The sequence below is a fragment of the Delphinapterus leucas genome, chromosome 9 (assembly GCF_059928025.1).
Source record: "Delphinapterus leucas isolate spDelLeu-1000000601 "Yukka" chromosome 9, BTC_Dleu_Yukka2, whole genome shotgun sequence".
Lineage (NCBI taxonomy): Eukaryota > Metazoa > Chordata > Mammalia > Artiodactyla > Monodontidae > Delphinapterus > Delphinapterus leucas.
This window is the reverse complement of record NC_143137.1, coordinates 7,311,940-7,335,816: the sequence shown is the minus strand read 5'-3', so window position 1 is coordinate 7,335,816 and position 23,877 is coordinate 7,311,940. Positions and strand designations below refer to the sequence as shown.

At 40.5% G+C, this 23,877-nt stretch overlaps 1 protein-coding gene across 6 annotated transcripts in view; it reads left to right on the top strand.

Annotated features, from left to right (window-relative positions):
* The window catches only part of CUL1 (cullin 1), a 106,722-nt gene that overhangs the window by 36,114 nt on the left and 46,731 nt on the right, over positions 1-23,877 (top strand). For all 6 annotated transcript variants that reach the window (XM_022578678.3, XM_022578671.3, XM_089917246.1 and 3 more), the window contains one exon: positions 1,937-2,238. In XM_022578678.3, the coding sequence (XP_022434386.1) occupies positions 2,099-2,238 (140 nt within the window). In that variant the 5' untranslated portion in view covers positions 1,937-2,098. The remainder of the gene's footprint in view (positions 1-1,936; positions 2,239-23,877) is intronic.

Genomic DNA, 23,877 nt, shown 5'->3' with positions numbered 1-23,877 from the left:
CTGAGAAAGCTTACGGCCTAAGGTAGAATTACCTGAATTGTGAGTCTGGGAAATTAAAGTGATAATTTCCCTTTAGGGAAAAGCTAAGTAAGTGGCAGGGAATGGAGTGTAGGTTTAAATAGGGACGCTGTCGGGTGGCGCTGCCAGTCCGCAGTGCCCTGATTCCTGTCAGGTGGGGCGTTAGTATGTACCATCCAAGGCAGAGGAAAGGCAGATTGAAATTATATTAGGAAACACTTGCAAAGCGGTTGCTGAGTTGTTAGTTTCTTAAAACTTGGGGATTCGTTCTTGTTAGACATCGTTATATTTCACATTTGGACATACCTATTTGAATGTATGACATAAAATGTTTTCGGGATCAGGAATGATGTCATGGTTTCATAAAATATTAAGTCCCATAGCTTGGGTTATAAATAATTAGATGATTTATGCTTCCGAAGTTCAGACTTAATCCATATGCATGACCTACGTTGTCCTTAAATGTGCCTTAGACTACGGAGAGCTCTATAATGCCGTTGAAGATGCAGGATGCACTGAATCCCTTGCAGACTTTGACAACCCATTCTTCCTATTCCAGATACCATTTACGTTCCAACAACATTTATTTTTTGGAGCCATTAAAATAATTCAGTGTTTCCTAGTTTTGCACCACAAATACTTGTTTAAAAGCCTCCACAGGGCTTCCCTGGTGGCGCAGTGGTTGAGAGTCAGCCTGCCGATGCAGGGGACACGGGTTTGTGCCCCGGTCCGGGAAGATCCCGCATGCCGCGGAGCGGCTGGGCTCATGAGCCATGGCCACTGGGCCTGTGCTCCGCAACGGGAGAGGCCACAGCGGTGAGAGGCCCGCGTGCCGCAAAAAAAAAAAAAAAAAAAAAAAAGCCTCCACATTTTGATGTGATGTACATAGACAGTCCTTAAAGTATGTCTGTAATGTTTTGTATTGGGAAGTACTGACTTACTACAATATTGGATAGCTGAAGTTCTTTATCTGTGGATCCATAATCCTGAGACATTATAAATTGTATTTTGCAGTAGCTTCATTCACTTAGAAATAATCGCCATTACCACTTGTTACGTGTTTACTGTGTGCTAAATAGATTTGCCCCCATTTTGCAGGCTGGGAAATTGAGGCTTAGAGCAGTGAGAAGTTAAGTAACTTGCCCGAGACCACGTATTTGTAGGTATGGAGCTGAGCTTCAAACCCGGGTCTCCCTAAATTGAGGGAGCATTTTAAATTTTGGTAATTCTTGCCCAGTTCCCTTCTGAAAAGAGAGTGACCAGGAATTCACTGGCGGTCCAGTGGTTAGGACTCGGCACTTTCACTGCCGGGGCCCAGGTTCAATCCCTGATTGCGGAGAACTAAGATCCCACGAGCTGCCGGGCGCTCGGCACCAAAAGCGGGGGGGGGGGGGGGAGTGGGGCAGAGTGACCATTTCCCTCACCTTCAGCCTCAACAACATTTGCATTTTGCCAGATGCTAAGTGAAAAGTGTTTTAAATTCCCAGGTAACTAGTGAGATTGAATGTTTGGCTTTTTGTACTAGCTATTTTTGTTTCTCTTTCTGGAAATCTCCTTTGCCTTTTTCCCTTTGAGTTTGTCTTTCTGTTACGTAGGTCAAGTAATATAGCTTAAGTTTTGATACCTTTAGAAGGCCTGCAAAGTAACATGTTGGTTGTGCTTGTGTCCGTTTTACCCAGCTTTTCTTGTGAGCACTGATAGTCATAATGATTTTGAACTAAACGTCTCCGTAAGCACAGACCATGTAATATGAGTGTGTTTCCACACAGAAAGAGAAACACTCTCTGGATTAGAGTGGTACCTGCTGAGGCCTGCAGACTATATCTGCCGTGTGGCAGGCATCCCGTCCCACCCCCGCTCCCACCCCAACGCAGGGTGTTGAAAAAGGATTAATTAGTTCCCTTTATTTCTTCTTCAGGTTTGCCTGCAATGAGATTTCATTCTCTGCCTTTAAAGGAAGTCCTTTCTGAACTGCTGTGAATAAATTTGGAATGATACTGTATATTTTCATCTAATGGAGAAGTAGCTGTACCTTGAATAAAGATTGCTGCACTGGACGACTTCAGAATACTATTCAACAATGTCATCCAACAGGAGTCAGAATCCCCATGGACTGAAGCAGATTGGCCTTGATCAGATCTGGGACGACCTCAGAGCTGGAATCCAGCAAGTGTATACCAGACAAAGTATGGCGAAATCCAGATACATGGAACTCTACACGTATCCTCCTGCTTGAGCTGTGATCCATCTGCTTAGGATTTTGATTATTTACTGGCCTGATCTGTGAGTTGTTAGAAATTTTACGTCACGTGTTCTCTTCCAGTTCATCCTGTAATGTAAGACTCGTTTTTTGCTTTAAAAGTTAACTCATTTACTCTTCCTTGTTATGAGCAGAGGTGAAACTGGCTACTTGGTAGTCAAAAGCAGTGCTGCTCAGGACAGCAGCCTGTAGCGGCACGTGGCTGTTTACATTTGAAATCATTAGTCGTGGTAGCCGTGTTTTCAAGTGCTCAGTAGGTGAGAGACTACTTTTATCATTGCAGGAAGTTCTGCTGGACAACGCTGGTTAAAGCCGGGGAGCATTGGTTTCTGTATTGTGCCGGGCTGCCTTCATGCTGTGGGGCAGAGTGGAATAGCTTGCATCAGAAACGGTCTGATCCACAAAGCTGTGTATTTACTGTCTGGTCCTTTATGGGACAGGTTTGCTGACTCCCGTCTAAAGGGTCACCACATAGAGCAAAAGTTGTACTGTTATGGCCTTGTTTTACAAATAATGTGTTCAAGTGTTTCACTCACTGTTATGTGGTCCACGATGGGTGCAGGGGACCGCTGTGTGCTACGAAGGATACGTTGTCTGTTGTATACAGTCGGCCCTCCTGATCCGCAGATGCGGAACTCCAGCTGTGCTAGCCACTTTACATAAGGAACTTGAGCATCCACGGGTTTTGGTATCGTTGGCGGGGAGCATTCCTGGAACCTGTCCCCCACAGGTATCGAGGGACGCCTGTACTCCAAGACATACTATTTAACTTGCAGAGTTTCTTGATTCCGTTCAAATACAAGAAGTTGCAATTTAAGCTAACTCACCAAAGAGCAGGTTGCTGGTTCTCGGAGTTTAAAGTTGCCAGTTCAGTGGAGATTTAAGTAAATCTTTAATATGTATCAGTGATTGTCAGTGCGATATTCCAGTATGCCCTCAACTATGCTAATGTTTTATAATCTGAAAAAATTAACATTAATTTAAATAGATATGAACCTATATGTCTATCTCTAAATTTAAACCTTACTGTAAGTATGTACAGATATTCATAAATGTGTATATACTTACACTGTAGAATACTTTTAAAAAAAAAAAGCTTTAGTGAAATATAATTCACATACCCAAAAAACTCACCCCTTTTTAAGTGTACAATGCAGCAGTTTTTAGTATAGTCCCATGTTGTGCAAACGTAACCGCTGTCTAAATTTAGAGTATTTTCATCACCGTCCTGTCCCCCCGCCAAAGAAACTCTGTATCCATATTAGCAGTCACTTCCCATTCTGTCCTCCCCCAGGTTCTGGCAACTGCTAAAAACCTACTTTCTGTCTCTGTGAATTTGCCTGTTCTGGACACTTCACATAAATGGAATCACACAGTGTCTGGCCTTTGTGATTGGCTTCTTTCACGTAGCATAATGTCTTCAGGCTTCCTCCTTGTAGCACGTGTCGGCACATCATTCCTTTTTACGTCTGAGTTGAATGTGTATTCCATATTTTGTTTATCCATCAGTAATGGATATCTGGGTTGTTTCTACTTTTTGGCTATTATGAATATTGTATATGAGTTTCTGTGTGGATGTGTGTTTTTAATTCTCTTAGATATATATGCAGGAGTGGAACTGCTGGGTCGTGATATGTAGAACACTTTTAAGGACAGTAGAATGTTTGCAAATGAGAGGATATTGACCCACTCAAGAGGCTTGTGGCTTGCTAGGTATGATGGGTTGTTGTTGTTTTTTAAATTCTTGTAAGTAATAGATATAAAGATGGTGATTCCAGTTGTGAGACGATAAGGCACTTAGTTGGATTCCTGGTGTGCAAACAACAGGGGAGCCCTAGTGTAGACATCATGGAAATTTAGCAGCTGGTTTGTCTCTGGGGAATTTATTAGTTGTAATTTTTGACCAACTCAGACTGGTCCTTAGCCCAATCAGATGTTTTGCTTTTAGAACTCTGAGGAAGTAGAGACTTGTCTGCTTGCTGCAATTACTAAATTCCTTTATTCTACAAATAATTATAATTGGTAGTTCTGACACCTTCAATTTTAATTTTTTTAGGAATACTATTAAGTATTATTCTTCCAGTTTTGTCTGAGAAAATAATAACTGCATATATTTAATAGGAGTGGAGAATCTGAACTGAGTCTAAAGCATCTGACTTGACTTCTTTAGATATTATGAAATAATATCTATGAAATCACAGCTACCATTTGAGTCCTGTGCTAAGTCAGACATTGTGCTAAGAACCGTCTACATGTTATTTAAGGCTTACATCACCCACGGGGGTTGGTGGTAGTAGCCCTCCTCTAGTGCTGTCAGAAACATGATCTCCAAAACGCAGGTAACTTACCTAGTTGTTACAGCAACCATTGGGCAGTGATGATGCCTGTCTAAAATTCTTAGTAGCCTGAATGTAGAAACTGCCTTTATCCACTCACTGTATGGCCTTCAGATTTTGTATGTGAATGAATCACTGTTCCCAAAGTATTTTCTATATGTTTCTTACTAAGTTCCAAAGAAGAGGGTTTGATCAACTCTTAATTATTAACTTTTAGGATACAGATGAAACAGAGTGTCTATTTGTATTTATTAATTTAATTACTGAAAATCATAAAATTTTATTCCCCCCTTTACCTGCATTTTTAACATCAGTGTTATTTTCCTAAGTAGAAGACCTTGAGTCATCTGACACAGTTTTCTAGAACACATCTACACTTCCATTTCAGTTAGTTAACATACAGTATTTTTGGAAACTGTGTGTCGCCATACCGCAGTTTTATCCCAGCCTCAGTTTACATAACAGTATTTTTAAAAGTTTTCTCTTTCGGGTGTATGTTCAGCCTCCCATGTAACCGCTTAACTGCATCGCCCTTTAAAATAATCTCCCCCAGGCTGGTCTCCAGTGACAGATGATTTAACACTTTGGATTGTGTTTCAGGCTTGGAGGTACTTTCGGTCCCAGGAAGAAGGAGCAGACTGTGCATCTCCCTGCTGTAGTGTCACCCTTCACAGTCCTGGCCTTATGGGGAGCTGGTGAGGGAGAGTGGGTCAGAAAGGGAGGAGAGGGAAACTGCCTGAGAGAAGAATGAGGGATCCTTTCCCCGTAATTGTAGCCAGTAGCTAATAGCTAGATTTGAAACCCTTCGTTCATCCTGGAGAACCATGTGACATGTTTTCTAGAGAAAAGTAACCTACTTCTGGATGTGAAACATACTCTTCGAGCTTTTAGGAACCTCTGGCGTTTATTGGTGCTATAACAAGAAGGTGGGTTATTATACAGCATAAACATTTTTCTTGATTTTTCAACTCAGAATGGCAAAGGAAAGAGAAGGGAACTTGGGGAAAGAAAAAAAAAAAAAGTCCCAGAGCATCTACAGTCAGAAAGATCTAGTTCAGTTAACTTTGTTTCTGGCCGTTTCACAGACGTTTCCTTTTTCTTCTAAAGTTTAGCCGGAGGCTCTTGCTCCCCCACTGTATGTCTGTTCAGCACTTATATTCGGTTCTGATTTTCTAGGACGTCTTAGATATGTAGAGTTACAGTACAGCGACTTTTTTTTTTGCAGTAAAATGTAGGAGTACATTCTCTGCCGGTGGGTAAATAATAGTAGGTTTCCTTTCTCTTGAACTTGAAATAGGTAATGAAGCTTCCTATTCAGTTTCTTGACACCAGTATGTTCCCGGTGCTGTGCCCAGCTCAGAGAGCAGGCCTGGGTCCTGACTCGCAGGCGGATGTTGGTGAAGGGAGTGCAGTGTGATGAGGGACCCCTGTGACATAACCGAGAATGGCCAGTCTGGTCTAGTCTAGTCTAGACATCAGGCCATCTGGTTAAGTTTGTTGGTTTTGCTAGGCCCCAGGTCTACCTGCTTCTCACTTCCAGGTCAAAATTCTCTTGTTCTGAAGTCATTATTCATCTCAGATCATAATTTTAGCTTCCTTGGAGTCAGTGTAAACTTCCATGGTGATGCCTTTCTCTTTTTTTCTCTCTGCCAGCGTTAGTTCTCAGAAACTTAAAAGTGGCTGTTTCTCTCCCTGTAGTGCTGTGAGCTGAATTAGTTTATTCTGTTTTCTTAGCCTGTTTTTTCAAAGTTCTTTTTCCCGGACCGGTACACTAAGGATCACATTCCCGTTGCCTAGCCTTGACTGCATCTCTCAGTAAGTTATAACACAAGTGCATTCAGAATTCAGTTAATCTCTGTCCCGATACTCTGTGACAAAGTTCACCATCACCGGGGCTGGGGCACTTTTTCACCCAGGCGAGTCTGCTGGGCCCCTGGCAGCCTGCAGCGTAGGCCTTGCAGGGTTGACATGCCAGGATGTGCTTGGTCCCGCTGCAGCTCATCACCTGCCAGCTGGGCCGTCGTGTCGCTGTCACTATGCTCAGGTCGCCGGCTCCTCTGCAGGAGCTGTGGATGCAGGGCCGGTATTCCAGGTGGCGGCCTTTCTTCTTGGCCTGCCTGCTCCAGAGTTCTCTTTCCTTTATAGAAACTCAGTCTTGTAGAAAATCGGATCAAACAGAAAGGGTCACAAATTGTTTTCACAATAGATTCATAATGATCCATGTCCATTTTGAAATAACCATGTAGGCGGTGAAGGTATTTGGACATTTTTCATCTTGTATACTTTTTATTCAGGAGTCTTACATTCATCTGATTTTGCTCACCTAATGAGCATGGCTTACAGCAAATAAACCTAAATGTACAGAAGTATTTTTTCCAAATGTATGTGACTGTTCATACATATATATATATATATATATATATATATATATATGTGTCCATACTTTTAGAGTATGGTTCTGAAGGATGTAACTGGTTCACAGAAGGAAGAAATGCAAATGGTCAGTAAGCATATAGGAAAATTTTCAACCTCTTAATTATTAAAGAAATGAAGAATTAAAAATTTTTTAAACTTATGTTGAAAACATTTTTAAAGAAATGGTCGTGGCCAGTGTTGGCCAGAGTGAAGGGAGCTGGAGCCCCTGCAGTCAGGTGGGAGTGTTAGTTTGCTATGATCTTTCTGGAGAAATTTAGAAATACAAAGACGTAAAAATGTACTTTGGTCTGGTGATTTTTTTAACTTTTAACTCTGTCCTAAGGAAATAGTTGTGTCCAAATTGTATGTGTAAGGTTGTTCGGAATACTTTAATAATAGGAAACAACAGAAAACAACCTCAGCCTTCAACATTAAGGACTTGGTATAAAATAGCTATAAACAGCCATTAAAAATTCATTGAAGACTATTCATTGACATGTAATAATGTTCATAATAACGGGGAAAGCAGGGTAGGAAGTGGTCTGTGTGCTGTGAACCCTCACGGCATCCTCTCTGCTTTTGAAAAGCTTTCCGTAGTATTGAAAGTGGCTATCCGTATGTATTGGGCTTATAGATGACTTAAAAAAAAACTGATCTGTGCTTTCTAGATTTTCAGTATAGAACATGCATTTTAAAATACAGTTATTTCGTTTTTGCTGGTTTTCCTTATGCAAATATAGGTCCTAGTTATTATACTTACTTGCAAAATCCTCCCTACCTTTCATTACTGACACCGTACTATTAAAATAGTTTATGGGATTGAGAAATTTTATCTATCTTTGAGAGAGAACCCACAGAAATGATAATTATATTGCATAGTTGTCTCTAGAAGCAACTTTTTTGGTTTATTAGTATAAATGTGGTATGTTCAGCTTTTATCTTCTAAATCTGATTCATAGTGTATATACTTAGAGCACTTTGAGCGTTGTTGAGACAGATTTTATAGTTAATCACAGTCCATTGCGTGGAGTCTCTGCCTTTGAAATAAGTGTGAACTTACTTGCTTCGTCTGGAATTTTCCTTTTCAACGCTGTACCTACCACAGCCTAGAGAGAACTTGATTCTTTTATAACTTTACAGGCGACAGTGCGGGATGGTAGGCAGGCCTGCCTCTCCTGCCACTGGCTGCAGGTGGGACGTTTGTTGACACGAAGATAGGAAGTATTTTCAACACAACTTTTAGTGCAGAGCCTTTCCAAATGATTTTCATACAAGCAATTGCTTAAATTTCCACTAAGTTCAGTTGGATAAAGAAGTGGTAGTAGAAAGTGGTTCCGTTCTGTTTAGTTTTGCTTCTTCAATTGACTTGTCTTTTACAAAATGAAAATGGCTTGAGTTTGGTAGTAACTAAAAGTCACAAATTGATTCCCCAGATGTGTTGACTTTATGTAGACAGGCCTGGTGCTATGTGGTAACAGACAGTGGGGGCATCTGCCTTATCCTAAAGCATTTGCAGGCTCCCTTGGCCTCACAGCTGGGACAGCGTGTCGTCACACGCAGCACCTGGGATGACAGCGGTGGGGCGGGCACCCAGGAGACGGCTGCATGTCACCGGACCCCTTTCGCGGTGACTTGTCCCAACCAGTCACGCAAGAAGTGTGTTTTGGCAAATGCCGGAGCAGTTGTAGGATACGGAAGAGTCGTAGGCCCGTTTCGGAGGCAGAACCAGGCTCGGCTCTCGAACACCAAGTGCCGCAAGGCCACCGTGCCATCCTGGCTGCCTGCAGGCAGAGACCCCAGGTGTCTGCCTAGGGTCCCACTTACTGCCCGCCTCTGGCCAAAGGAACTCTTCCAGGGAACCTTTTGGAAACAAGCTCAAAGTTCTGAAAGTCAGATACGGGGGTTTGTCAGGCTCTCGCTGACGTACTGTAAAACAACCACCCACTGACTACTGAAGGAAGCTTCGATTTAATTGCCTGTTAGGTTTTTAGTTTATTTTTACCTTTTGAGGGTTTTTTCCCCTTATTTCCTCTTAATTCCCATATTTAACTTTTCTTCATATTCTGTTTTGTTTTTGCTTTAAAAATCATTTTAGACCTGACCATTTTACTTTCAAATCTGAGTCATATTTACTGAGTTTTTACAGTCATCACTTAAGAGTCAATGCCTTGTTGACACGCAGCTGACCGTGTTGGAAGGGCGGGTGGTACAGGTGGGCTTGGGGCGGGGGGCTGCAGGAGGATCCCCTGCTCTTCAGCCAGAAGCCTGAGGTCGGTGGTTTCCCGCAGTGGAATGAACCACCCCCAGCAATCGCGGGCCACCCCCCTTCCAGAGCCCCCCTCAAGCCCGGCTGGTCCTCCCCGTCCAGGTGACACGCGGGACGTACCAGTGACGTGTGTGGAGGGCCGGTCCCCTGCACAGACGACTTCTCCCTGCAGCTTCTTTTTTTTTTTAATTAAAAAAAATTTTTTTAATTTATTTATTTTTGGCTGCGTTGGGTCTTCGTTGCTGCACGCGGGCTTTCTCTAGTTGTGGTGAGTGGGGGCTACTCTTCATTGCGGTGCGCGGGCTACTCACCACAGTGGCTTCTCTTGTCACGGAGCACGGACTCTCGGTGTATGGGCTCAGTAGTTGAAGCATGCAGGCTCAGTAGTTGTGGCTCGCGGGCTCTAGAGCGCAGGCTCAGTAGTTGTGGCACATGGGCTTGGTTGCTCCACGGCATGTGGGATCTTCCCGGACCAGGGCTCGAACCCGTGTCCCCTGCATTGACAGGCGGATTCTTAACCACTGCACCACCAGGGAAGTCCCCTCCCTGCAGCTTCTGATACACATTAGGAGTCTGCTTTTTCCTTTTCTGATAGCATTTCCCCACACAGTTGATTTTAAAGCCAAGAAAAAACACTACAAAGTGAAGATTGCACATCATTAGAGCTCCGTGGGTCTCGCCTTTCTGCTGACGCAGCTTGGGCTCAGAGCGCAGCTGGTGCCGTTCTTTTGTGAAAGGCGTTCACGACTCCCTCAGAAGCATCCACCGGTTGGTATCTTCCCGATAAACTTTGTGTCAGTTTCCTCTTCAGGAAAACAGCCAGCATGGGCCCCCAGGCCAGCATCTTCTATGAGGCATAGCCCGGCTTCGGGCTGAAGTGTTCCACAGTCAGGCGCAACTACCCATTTGGGGGCTTTTTAATAATTTTTGTTTTTTAGACAAATAATCCTGTAGTAAAATCTAGAAGTTTAAAAGGACACACAGTGAAAAGTACGAGTTCTTTCCATCCACATGTCGTTCATGTCTCTCAGCCCCCGGGCAGTCCCTGCACTGCTGTCTTGGGTACATCTGTCTGAGTGTTATCTACACACACATACATCATACAGAGAAGAGTGTTTGTACGTAACTTAGAAATAACCTTTAACAGCATTTCCCAAGTGTAAGTAAACATGTACCTGTGATGATTCCCTGGTCATCAGTCTTTGCAGAGCAGTTGCTCTGAATCCTCCCTGTGAGTGTGAGAAATGGTCCCGTCGTGATACCATTTTTAGCTTATATCTGAGCACTTGTAATTGTTCTTGTGTGCTCTGGAAACAGATGTCTTTGTTAGAGACAATAGGAAAATTCATTTTTCCTTGATTCCTTTGATAATATTTGTACTTTAGTCAGGAATAGGAATTGCCCTAACAGTTAGTTCTGTTACTTAAATGCTATTAGAAATGCAGAAGATAAATACTCTGAAACTGGAATTAATTTTGGCAGGTAGCCCTCCAGATGTGAAATATGTTCATTTCTAATAATGCATGGTTATTTGTTTCAGTAAGTTGTAGGATGCTGACTGACATAGACACAATAATTTTGTACCCTTTTTTTTTTTTTTTTTGGCTGCATTGGGTCTTCGCTGCTGCGCGCGGGCTTTCTCTAGGTGCAGTGAGTGGGGGCTACTCTTCGTTGTGGTGCGCGGGCTTCTCATTGCGATGGCTTCTCTTGTTGCGGAGCACGGGCTCTAGGTGCGTGGGAATCAGTAGTTGTGGCACACGAGCTTAGTAGTTGTGGCTCGCAGGCTCCAGAACGCAGGCTCAGCAGTTGTGGCGCACGGGCTTAGTTGCTCCGCGGCATGTGGGATCTTCCCGGACCAGGGCTTGAACCCGTGTCCCCTGCATTGGCAGACGGATTCTTCACCACTGCGCCACCAGGGAAGTCCTGTATCCTGTCTTATTTTTGTGTTCTGTAAATATTATCTGGGCTTGTATTTTTTATTTTTCTATTAACGTTTCAGGTCTTCTCATAAGCTATCTCAAATCCCTATGAAGTGGGTAGAGGGGGATGTGTGTGTGTGACGGAATATTTGATGGTCTCGTTTCATGAATTAGGAAGTATATTTTGATGGGTAGTACAGAGGGGATGCTCAGAGGAGGAGGGAAAAGGATTCTGACACTTCCAAGGTTGGAAAGTTTCAAGAACTAGTAGAGGTTAAGTGGGCCTCGAAGGATGGGTATAGATAAGGAGAAACAAAGGGATGAAAGTCTTGCAGAGTTTTGCTGGAGGGAGAAAGATGAATGTGAAAGTGGGAAGTAGCACTTTGAGAGAACACGATGCTGGTCAGCTTGAATAGATGCTGTAAGAATGGCTACACAAGTTAGTTTAACTGGCTTTGATAAAGAGTGACTCCAGATTCTGGTGAACCTTGAATACCAGGTAAATGAGTTTGTTTGTTTGTTTGTTTGTTTTAAAGTGTTGTAGGTCCATGGAGATGGATATATGACTTGATAACTAATGACTTTAGGAGGATGAATCTGGAAACCAAATGGGATTAAAACAGGAAAAGAGATCAAAGGCACAGAAAGACCAACTTGGTTTTAGTAATCCAAGTGTGATGTTGTGTAAGTTCTGAACTAGGGTAGAAACAGGAAACAAAAGGAGCAAATTTCTGGGCTTCTGGTTGAAGATGAAATTTATGTTTTGACTTTTTCATTTGTGACATCACTAAAATGATAGTAAAATAATTTTTAAATCAATGAAGACAAAGAATGGAAGAAAACAGACATCATAGATGAGAATTGAACAATTTTTTTTTGGAGAATGAAAAGCAGATAGAGTCACAGTACTGATCACCAGGGTAAAGAAAGCCTCACTTTAGAGGTTACATCCCCAGAGGAGAGCACCACTGGCCGTGCAGGACTGGAGAAGCTTGGGACCTGAAGGCTCTGGTTTGGCAGAAGGTGGAGGCGTGAGACTGGGCAGTGCTTGAGAGGTGAGGGATGGATTCAAAATCCGTGAAATTGAAAGCCTGTCGTTTCCCTCTACTCAGGTATAGGACACACGGTAGTCAAGAGTCTGCATCCCAAGCAGAAGATTTGTTGCTTCTATGTAGGACACATTGAATGGGAGCGCTGCAGAAACTTGGGAACAGGAGGCCTAGCAGAGGTTGTCATGAATAGGAAGCAACAACAGTGGCTATGATACAAAGTTGGCCTTTAGAGTGATTGGTCCCTAATTCCATATATTCAGAATACTGGTGGTGATGCTAGAGACAGAACAGTGCTCTGGAAAAATTGAACAGCCCTGAAAAATAAATGCATTTATTGACATGAAAGGTGAGCCATTCAGAACTGTGGCCCACCAGCCTCACTCAGGCCAGTGACGTTTCCAGTTAGTTTTTTAGTACCTTATTGTTATGAGTACTAAGGATTAATAGTTGTATGAAAGAACAGAATACACACACAAAGAATAAAAGGGAACAGGAAGAAACTGATAATACAGGGAAAAGAAGAATATGTTTTAAAAAGTAACATTGTCTGATATGAGAAGCTTCTCATTATGACGGTAGGTTAGGAACAGGATGCTATGAGAAAAGAACTCATTTGAAATGGTAACTGAGATTTTAAAAAGAAGAACAATTGAAGCCCTCGAAGGACAGTAAAAAGTAAAATAAAAGGACAAGTAGCTTTGGGGACAGGAGTCACCCAGGAGGCCTAATATCTGACTGTTAGGAATTCTAGAGAAAAACAGGGGAAGAAGATTTTTTTGAATTTATAATATTTTTAATAGAGAGTGAAAAGTAACTTCCCAGAACTGAAGGTGCTATATCTCTAGTGCCCAAGATAATAAAGGAAGAAAAGATCGATCCCACAATTTCTGTGCACAGAGAATTAAGAGATATCCAACAACCTGTGGACTGAATTTGAGAACAGGATGCAGTTCCTGGATTAGTGTCGCCCAGTGGGTCTAGAGAGCAGTCTGTCTAAACTGAAGCTAGAAGACTGGGGAGCTGTTGCAATTGCTGCTGGAATTAAGACCATGAGTGTGTTGAGTGGAACCCAGCCTTCAGTTACCAAGAGTAGCATGTAAGGCATATCAAAAGCCCTAAGCCTGTCATTATGAAGAGGCACAGTTAAGGGAAATGAACATAATTTAGCAGCCTCAAATATTGAAATAGTTGGAGTCTGACCACCTGTCTTAAGTGATTAGCCCATCATAATGTAATTAGCCGGGAGCACCGTTATTACAGTAAGTCTTAATAAAAGGACCAAAGTGGTACACAGGCATTTGTTCAGCAGTTTTACGAATGACTGGTTTTGTATCTTTGCTTTTGATTTTAGGTAATAAAGCATGTCTAATTGTCTTTAGCAAATGACATCAGAGGCTCAAGTGTTCTTTATGTTTTGTTTTGAAGGTTGTTATATGTTATTTTCTGTCTTGGAGTTTTCAACCTTTTATTTATTTTTGATAAATTTATTTATTTATTATTTTTTGGCCGCGTTGGGTTTTTGTTGCTGCTCAGGCTTTCTCTAGTTGTGGCGAGCGGGGCCTACTCTTCGTTCCGGTGCGCGGGCTCCTCACTGCAGCGGCTTCTCTTGTTGCGGAGCACGGGCTGTAGGCCCGCGGGCTCAGTAGTTGTGGCATGCAGGCTCTAGAGCACAGACTCAGTAGTTGTGGCGCACGAGCTTAGTTGCTCCGTGGCATGTGGCATTTTCCCAGACCAGGGCTCAAACCCATGTCCCCTGCATTGGCAGGCGGATTGTTAACCACTGCACCACCAGGGAAGTCCCTCAACCTTTTATTATAAAAAATTTCAAACATACAAAGAAGTCAAAAGAATTTTAGAGTGAAGACCCATTTAACTGAACTTGCTTAATTACATATCTGTCTATCCTGAATCCCCATATCCATCCATCCATTTTATTTCATACATTTCAGAGTAAGCTCTAGACATTGATACACTTCTCCCTAAATGCTTAGGCATGTACATCATTGGAGTTTGCTATTTGTTTATAGTTTGCAGTAGGTAAGTTTTGACTAACACATTTGCCCAAGTAACCCAAAGCCCTACCAAGATACAGGGCATAATCATCCCCACAGAAAGTTTCTTAATGCTTCCCAGTTAATCCTGGCCTCCCCCAAGGCAACCACCATAGATTAGTTTGGCCTGTCCTAGAAGTTCATCTAAAGGAAAGTATGTACCAAGTGGTGCAAAGGAAGTGTGTACCACTTCATGTAAGGCTGCTTTCACTTGATATTTTTGAGATTTATCCATGTTATCATAAGTAGCAGTAGTTTCCCTACCCCCCCGCCTTTTTTTTCTGCTGAGTAATATTCCATTGTATGAATACCACAGTTTCTTAATTCATTCTTGTAATGACAGATACCTGGGCTGTTTCCAGTTTTTGGCTGTAATGAATAAAACTACTATGAACATCTAAGTGGAGATCTTTTATATCTCTTGGGCAAACACACAGCAGTGGGATTGCTGGAATGTATGGTAATAGTATGTTTAACTTTATAAGAAACTAGCCAACTATTTTTCCAAAGTGGCTGTATCATTTTGAATTCATGTGAGCAATGTTTCTGAGTTCTAGTTGTCCTACAGTTTTGCCAACATCTGCTCAGAATGTCATTCTCTTTAATTTCAGCCATTCTTGTGGGAGTGTTGTGGTGTCTCCTGGTTTTAATTTGCATTTCCCTAGTGATTAATGATGTTGAGTCCTTCTCATATACTAGTTGACCATTTGTATGTCATCTTTTGTAAAGTATCTGAGTCTTTTACTTTTCTTTTCTTTTTTTTTTTTTTTTTTTTTGTGGTACGCGGGCCTCTCACTGTTGCGGCCTCTCCCGTTGCGGAGCACAGGCTCTGGACGTGCAGGCTCAGTGGCCATGGCTCACGGGCCCAGCAGCTCCGCGGCATGTGGGATCTTCCCAGACCGTGGCACGAACCTGTGTCCCCTGCATCGGCAGGCAGACTCTCAACCACTGCGCCACCAGGGAAGCCCCCTTTTCTTTTTTCTTTAACTTTTGGATTAATATCCTTTTTATTATTGAGTTGTAGGAGTTCTTAATATATTTAGGATGCCAGCATTCTATCATATCATCAAGATATATCTTGCTACTATTTTCTCCCAGTTTGAGGCTTGCTATTCCTGTTCTTAATGGTGTCTTTGAGTGAGCAGGTTGTTTTTATTTTGAGGAAACCTAATTTGTTTTATTTTCTTTTACAATTATCATCCTCTGTGACCCATAAGAAACCTTTGCCTAGATGACAAAGATACTGTGTTTTCCTCTTGAGGCTTTATGGTTTGGGCTTTTACATTTAGGTCTGTGATGCATCTTGAGTTAACTTTTGTGTGTGGTGTGAGGTAGGGCTTGAGGTTACTCTTTCCCCCACGTGGTTCTCCAGTTATTCCAGCGTCATTTGTTTCCCCCAGTGTGTTGCTTTGGTGCCTTCGTTAAAACTAAGTCACAATATAAGTAGGTTCTATTTCTAGAATTCTGTTTCATTGATATGTATCCATCCTAAAGGAATGACGTACTACTAATTTGATTTGTTTCTATTTTGTGCAGTATGTTTACATCTATGTTTATGTGGGATTATTGGTTGGTGTTTTCATTTTTTTGTAATTTCTTAATTACTGTATGTATGAAAACTCTTGAAGTCAGGTAGTATAGGTCTTCCAACTTTGTTCTCCTACCCCAAGATTTTTGACTATTCTAGGTCCTTTGCATTTCTCTATAAGTTTTATTGTCAGCTTTTCAATTTCTACCCTATAAGTTTCTGGATTACAATTGGGATTACATTGAATATTTTTTAATAGCAGTTTTATTGAGATACAATTCACATGCCATACAATTCATCCATTTAAAATGTACATTTCAGTGGTTTTCAGTATATTCACAGATATATTCAATCATCACATTTTAGAACATTTTCATCATCTCAGAAAGAAACCTTGTACCCTTTAGCTATTACTCCCTTAGTCCCCCGCCTCCCTGCTCATCTACTTTCTGTCTATAGATCTGTCTATTCTGAACGTTTTATGTAATGTAATCATATAATATGTGGACTGAAGTGTATGCCCCCCAAAATTCATATGTTGAAGCCCTAACCCCAGTTTTATAGTATTTAGATGGGACCTTTAGGGAAATAAGCGTAAATGAGGTCGTAAGGTAGGGCCCTGATCCTACGGGATTGGTGTCCTTATAAGAAAAGGAAAAAATACCAGAGAGCTCTCCCTCCAAGGACACAGGGAGAAGGCAGCCATCTGCAAGCCAGGAAGAGAGGCCTCACCAAAAACCAACCCTGGCACCTTGATCTCGCACTTCTAGCCTCCAGAACTCTGAGAAAATTAACTTCTGTTTTTTAAGCCATCCAGCCTGTGGTATTGTGTTATAGTAAACTGAGTAGACTAGTTTTGTGTCTGGCATCTTCCGCTTTACCATGTTTTCAAGCCTCATCCATGTGGTGGCATACGTAACTACTTCCTTTGTTTTTATGGCCAAATAATATTCCACTGTATAGATATAGATATTACATTTTGTTTATCCATTCATCAATTAATGGACATTTGTGTTATTTCCACTTTATAGCTATCATGAATAGTGCTGCTATAAACATTTGTGTACAGGTTTCTATATGGATATGCTTTTATTTCTCTTGGTTAGATACCTAGGCATGGAATTTCTAGATCAGATGGTAGGTCTATGTTTAACCATTTGCAAAACTGCCAGAATGTTTTCCAAAGTGGATGATAATACCGTTTTACTTTCCCACCAGCAGTGTGTGAGGGGGTCCAGTTTCTCCACATCCTGACTAGCACTTGTTGCCATCTGAGTTTTTTGATTCTAGCAATCCTAATAATGGGTATGAAGTGGTGTCTTACTATGGTTTTGATTTGCATTTCCCTGATGACTAATGATGTATCTATTGGCAATTTTTATACATTCTTCAGAGAAATGTCTGTTAAGAGCCTTTGCCCATTTTTAAATTGGATTGTCTTTTTATTATTGAGTTGTAAGAGTTTTTTACATATTCAAATAGTTTATCGGATAAATGATTGATAAATTGTTTTCTCTCAGTCTGTGGATTGTCTTTTCGTTTTCTTGATTGTGTTCTTTGACACGAAAAACTTTTAAATTTTGATAAAATCCAGTTCATTTTTTTCTTTGGTTGCTCATGCTTTTGATGTCATATATGAGTCCCTTGCCAAGTACAAAGTCATGAAGATTTATTTTTATGTTTTCTTCTAAGAGTTTTATAGTTTTGGCTCTTAGTTCTAGGTCTTTGATCCATTTTCAGTTAATTTTTATATACGGTGTGAAGTAAAGGACCCCTTCATATATTTGCATGTCACTATATAGTTGTCCCAGCACCATTTGTTGAAAGACCATTTTTCCCCCATTGAATGGTCTTGGCACCCTTGTCAAAAATTAGTTGTCCACAGAGACATGGGTTTATATCTAGATTCTCAATTCTGTTCCATTGATATATGTGTCTATCCTATGCCAGTACCTCACTGTCTTGATTACTGTAATTTTGTAGTAAGTTTTGAAATCATGGAGTGTAAGGGCTTCAACTTTGCTCTTTTTCAAGATTGTTTTGGGTCCCTTGCAATTCCATATGAATTTTAGAATCAGCTTGTCACTTCCTACGAAGAAGTCAGCTGGGATTCTTCTGATAGGGATTGTGTTGAATCTGTAGATCAATTTGTCATCTTAATAATAAGAAGTATTGTCATCTTAATGTCATCTTCACCTATTCTAGTGTAAGTATTTGAAGGTACCAATTTCTTTGTAAGGATTTTTAGCTTCATTCCACAAGTTTTGATTTGTTGTATTTTCATTATCATTTAGTTCAAAACAATTTATGTCTTGTTATTTGTTCTTTGACCCTTGGGTTTTATAGAAGTGTGTTGTTTAGTTAGAAATATTAGAGGTTTTCCAGGGTAGCTTATTGTTGCAGATTTCTAATTCCATTTTGGTCAGAGAATAAACTCTGTATGAGTTCAGTCCTTTAAAATGTATTGAGGGCCATGATGGCCCAGAAAACGGCCTATTTGGTGAGCATACAATGTACTGTTGAAAAGAATGTGAATTTGTCGGGTGTAGACTGGGGCAGGATCCTATTGGCTTGTGGGAGATGATTATGCACATCTCTCCCCAACTCCCTGTCAGTAATGTCATGGTGGTAGCTTGAAATCTGCTCTGGAGGGAGTCTTACCCCACAGATAGCTGCTAAGGCTCCAGTCAGGGCTTTTTTCTTTTCTTCTTTGAGAGAGAGAGTTGACTAGCATCCACTGGGTATAGAATTAGGTGAAGGTGATTGATAGTGTCAGTCAGGTCGTCTGTGTCATGACTCCTTTCCCCCCTTCCCCGCCTGTGGTCTAGTTGCTGAGAGAGGGATTTTTAATCTTATCCTATGGTTGTGGAATTGTCTTTTTCTCCCTTTACTCTGTCATATTTTGCTTCATGTATTTTGAAGCTCTGCTATTAGGAGAACATACATTTATGATTATGTCCTTTTATTATTATGAAATGTCCCTCCCATCTCTGGTAATACTTTGTCTTGTTGAAGTCTGTTTTGTCTGATACTGTTGTAGCGTCTTCAGCCTTCTTATGCTTAGTGTTTGCACGATAATCTTTTTCCATCTATTTACTTTCAATTTGTCTGTGTCTTTATATCTAAATTGTGTCTCTTTTAACAGCATATTGAAAGGTCTCGCTGTTTTGTCCCTTCTGATCATTTCTGCCTTTTGACTGTAGGTTTCAGTCTACTAACATTTATTATAAGTATTAATAGGTTGGTTTTTAAGCCTACCATCTTATTATTTTTTCTGCCCTGTAAAAAAATTTCTCTGTTCCTGCTTTCCTCTCTTCTTTTGGATTATTTGAATTTTTTCAGAATGGCATTTTAATGTATCTGCTGGCTTTTTTAGCTGTTCCTCCGCTGTGTGTGTGTGTGTGTGTGTGTGTGTGTGTGGATTGCTCTAGCGAGTACAGTACGTATCCTTTTATTTCTTTTTTAATATGCTGCTTAGAGTTGATACTGAATGACATCACAGAAAACATAGAAGAACCTTGTAACTGCAGTGTTCCACTTACTATCCCAAGCTCATCCTTTATATTACATCTAAATAGTTTTAAGACCCACAAGACAATATTATAAATTTTAGTTTTAAATCATTCTTTGTATTTTAGAGAATTAAGAAAAATAGTCTTTTATATTTGCCCAAATATCTACTACTTCTAATGCTCTTCATTCTTTTCTGAAGATCCAAGATTCAGCCTGATATCAATTCCTCTCTACCTAGAATTTAAGTCTGTACTATGTGAAGTCTCTAAGTTTTATTTTATTTGAAATTACCTTTATTTTGCCTTCCTTTTTGAGGGATATTTTCACTGGATAAAGAATTTTGGGGTTGATAGGTTTCTTTTTTTCTTTCAACACTTAAAGATGTTATTCCACTGTCATTTGGCCTTTGTAGTGGTGATATTCTTTTGCTGTATGTTACAAGTCTACTTTTAATATTTTTTCTCCCCTTTAGTTTTCAGCAGTTTTTTTTTTTTCCTCTTTCTTCTTCAGAATTGGTCATTTTTGTTGGTCTGTCTTCATGAGTCTTATTTCGTTTCCACTCTGCTCTCAAGCCCGTCCACTAAGTAACTTATTCTAGGTAATATGTATTTCAGTTCTGTAATTTTTATTTGGGTTTTTTTTTCATAATTTGTTTTTTACTGCAATTAATTTTCATTTGTTTGAGCCTGTTTTTCTTTGTGTCCTTGAGTATAGCTATAATAGTTGCTTTAAAATCCTTGTCTCCTAATTTGGAGACAGGTCACCTCCAGGTTGGTCTCTGTTGCTTTTCTCTTGAGTGCATCTCATTTTCCTGTTTCTTAGGTCTATAGGCTTGGGTTGTGCCGTTCCCTTCTTCCAAGACTAGGATACTCTTCAGTATAAGCCACCTTTTGGTTGCTCTCTGGTGCCTTCAGACAGTTCTTTTTACACTTTTTCAAGTTTATAGTTACTATCCCACAGAAATGTGGTTAGATACGTTGGTACTGATCGCAGAACCAAAGTTTAAGTAGAACCTGAAGTTTCAGTGGCAACTCTCGCAGGCTCCACAGTGACATGGGCACTGCCGTGGCAGGATTGGGTTGGGGGTGGCCACGAGAGAGGTTTTCTGTTGGCAGGAATTCAGTAACTTACGCGAAGATTAATTAGTCAAAAGACAATACAGGCGTATGATTTGAAGATGTGTCTATTTGCCTGAAAAACAAGAACTAAATCAAGAAACAGTTAAAAGCAGTTGCTGCTGTGGGTTGGGAGGGGTGGATCATAGCACGCTTGCTTTTTATTATAAGTTCTTCATTATTTCATCTAATTTAGTTGTAAGTTGATAGAAGGAAACCTAAGTTTTATAAAGCAGGACAGCTCCTAACCACTACTGTCTCTAGTCAGCACTGTCTCATGTTTTCCGTGCCTGGTTGGATAATGGTGAGGGTGATGCTAATTGGGAATGAACGTTAAACTGTGGGTAGAAATTTTAAAAGAGCTTTTAAGGCCTTCTCTTTTTTTCCCCCCATTAAAATTTTGCCTTTTAGTCTGTTCTGTGAGGCCCAGGGTTCCTTGCATTGTTTCCAGGTCCTCTTTGAGGAGGTGAGGCTGAAAGGAAGTAATGGTGGGGTGAGAGTGTGTGTTCTGGGCACAAAGAATACTTTGTGAAGAAGAAAGAATTCTGTAGTTAAAAGTTTTTAAAAACCTTTGCTAGCCCTGCTCTCCCAAAGTAATGACTATTAATGTCTGGACAGATACATAAACTTTATCTACATGTCCAAAGGAACCATACTAAAATGCTCATTTCTAAGTTGTGCTTTGCACTTACTGTTACCTTTTTAACGTCTTTCTGTATGGATCTATGCATGTCCCACGTTCCTTGACTCCAGGGCTGAGTGCACCCCTAGTGGGCGGCGTGGCTCCCTGGTTGGTCAGGTGATCATTACCTGTACCTGTGCCCAGTTACCTGCCCCCCCCCCGCCCCCCCCCCCTTGTTCTTAGCCTGCAAACCATTAAGGACCATTTGAAAAGTATGGCCGGAAAGAACAAAACCTTTTAATATCAAGCCAAGCTCAGGATGGGAGCAGATTAGAAAGAAACCCCACCGTGGGCTATGGGCTGTGGCCTGCTCTCAGCTTTTCTTTATTTTCTTACAAGAACGTTGTGCTAAATCTTTTTAAGTCTAAACCACTAATCTTTTAGTCAGTCAGTATAAAAAAAATCCCATCTAAATGCACTGTGTCAGATTTTAATTGGCAGCATTTTCGTAGTGTTACTTAAAGTAATGATACATATTATGACCAGAGTCTTGGATTAGATGAGATTTGGTAAATATATTGCAGTTTTTATAACCACTCTATATTCTCTGACAGTATTAAAAGCTCCATATTGTATCCTCAGGTGAATCCAACAGTGTATTTAACTAATTATGTTTGACAAGTAGGTTGTTAGAATTCTTTTTATCGTCTTCAGCAATGCTGTGATAGTTTGATGGCTAAATTAAAGTATTTGTGTGCTTCCATGATAATTTCACTATGATAAATACTTGTGAGTATAATTACTGTATCAAAAAGAATGCACTTGAATTTTGAATATTTCCAAATTATATTCGAGAAAAAAATATAACAGTGTATGCTCTGACCTCCAATGGATAGATGCTCCCATGTTCCTGCACTTTGGCTATCACTGGGTTTGACTGTTTTGTTTTGTTTTTAAAACCTTTGTTAATTTAGTAGCTAGAGATTAATATATTGCCGAGAAATAAAGGTCAGGCTGAACTAGGTAACCTAAAAAATTCCCTAGAACCAAACACCCCGAACTGGGTGCTAGATACAAAGTGAGACTCTGTGCTACCCGAGGATCTGGGCAAGAGGCGGATAGGCTGGAAGCAGTGGTCACACAGAACAGGAGCAAAGCCTGCGCCCGGCCAAGAAGCTGATGTTCCCATGGAAATCTTTAGTGAAAAGGTGAACTGGAAAACAAAATAATCGACCCACTCTCCCAGGTGGGCCACTAGGAAAGTAGTTTGAGCCAAGGTCTGTCTGCATGTGAGGGGAGTGGAGGGGGAATCCGTCCTGAGAATTTGTCACCTCTGGTGTCTTTGGGATTTGAGTTTGTATTGCCAGCTTGCTGGGGGATTTCCCCAAGCTGGGAAATTAATGTGAAAGCCCCACTGAAAATGAGTTTTTAAAAAACCCCAAAGTTACAAAGTGAGGAGAGTCTCGGTCCACGTGAACAAGTCAGCATACAGCACAAACAGCAGAACTAGAGCCTCAAGAACTTCAAACAGAAAGGTCTTTAGAAAGCACTTCTAAGTGTATTAAAAACAATTAGTGGTGTAAAAGAGTCAAGAATATAAAGGAACAAAACACTATGGACAATAAGACATCTTTTTAAAGAAATAGGGAAAATCTGCAAATGTAAAATAAAATTATTAAAAATAGCAAATTTGACACAGCTGATAGAGAATTACTTAACTTGATGTGGTAGGTAGATCAAGAAAAATTAGAAAGTTTGAACAAAGATAAAGTGATGGAAGTAACTGAAGTTATAAATTGAGATAAGGAGGTGACATGAAAATGTAGCAGAGAAGCTAGGAGAAAATAGAAAGGGGACCAGAAGTGTTTGAAGAGGAAATGACCCAAGAATTTACCAGAATTGGTGAAAGCAAAATATGCATGCCAAATTTTAAGGTAACCATTACAAGAATTTGAATAAGATGTGTAACTCCAGCATAACAAAAGTACTACAGTGGAATAAGGAAACTATCCATCCAATATAAGAGAAAGGGGGAGAAAACAAGAAGCACAGAGGAAAGAAAATTAAAATAGAAAATGCAAAATAAGGTGGTAGAAATTAATCGAGATAGCAGTAGAAAACAGTATAATCTTAAAACCAAACCTGCCCATCAGAGACTGTCTGACTCAATTTCTATTTCAAAAGTGAATCTTACTGTGGTGATTCACAGTAGACAAACCAAAACATAGAGATATAAAAGTTGAAAGTAAAGAGGTGGAATACAGGTATTTGAGATGAATTCTAACCAAAATATAGGAAAAACCATATTAACATCAGATACGATAGCTTTCTAAGGCCCTGTTGTTAAGAATAAACATGGTTACTTTCTAATGATAAAAAAGAACAAGTTATCAGGAATATAATTCTAAATTTGTACACTTACTAACAGGGCCTCAAAATATATGGCAGATTTTTTAGAGAATTATAAGACTCATTGACAAACCCATAACTGGATAGGGGGATTTTAATAAAAATTTCTCAGTAGTTAATAAACAGACAAAATCACTGGCAATACAGAACATCTGAAAAGGAAAAGTGACCAGCTTGCTTTAACACACCATGTGTCCAGCAGTTAGAGAGTGGACTTTTTTTCAAGCACATGTAAAGAAAAGTCACTATATCTTCGGCTACAAGTCTCATCATATTTTTTTTTAAAACATCTTTTTTTTTTTTAAATTAATTTATTTTTTGGCTGTGTTGGGTCTTCGTTTCTGTGCGAGGGCTTTCTCTAGTTGCGGCGAGC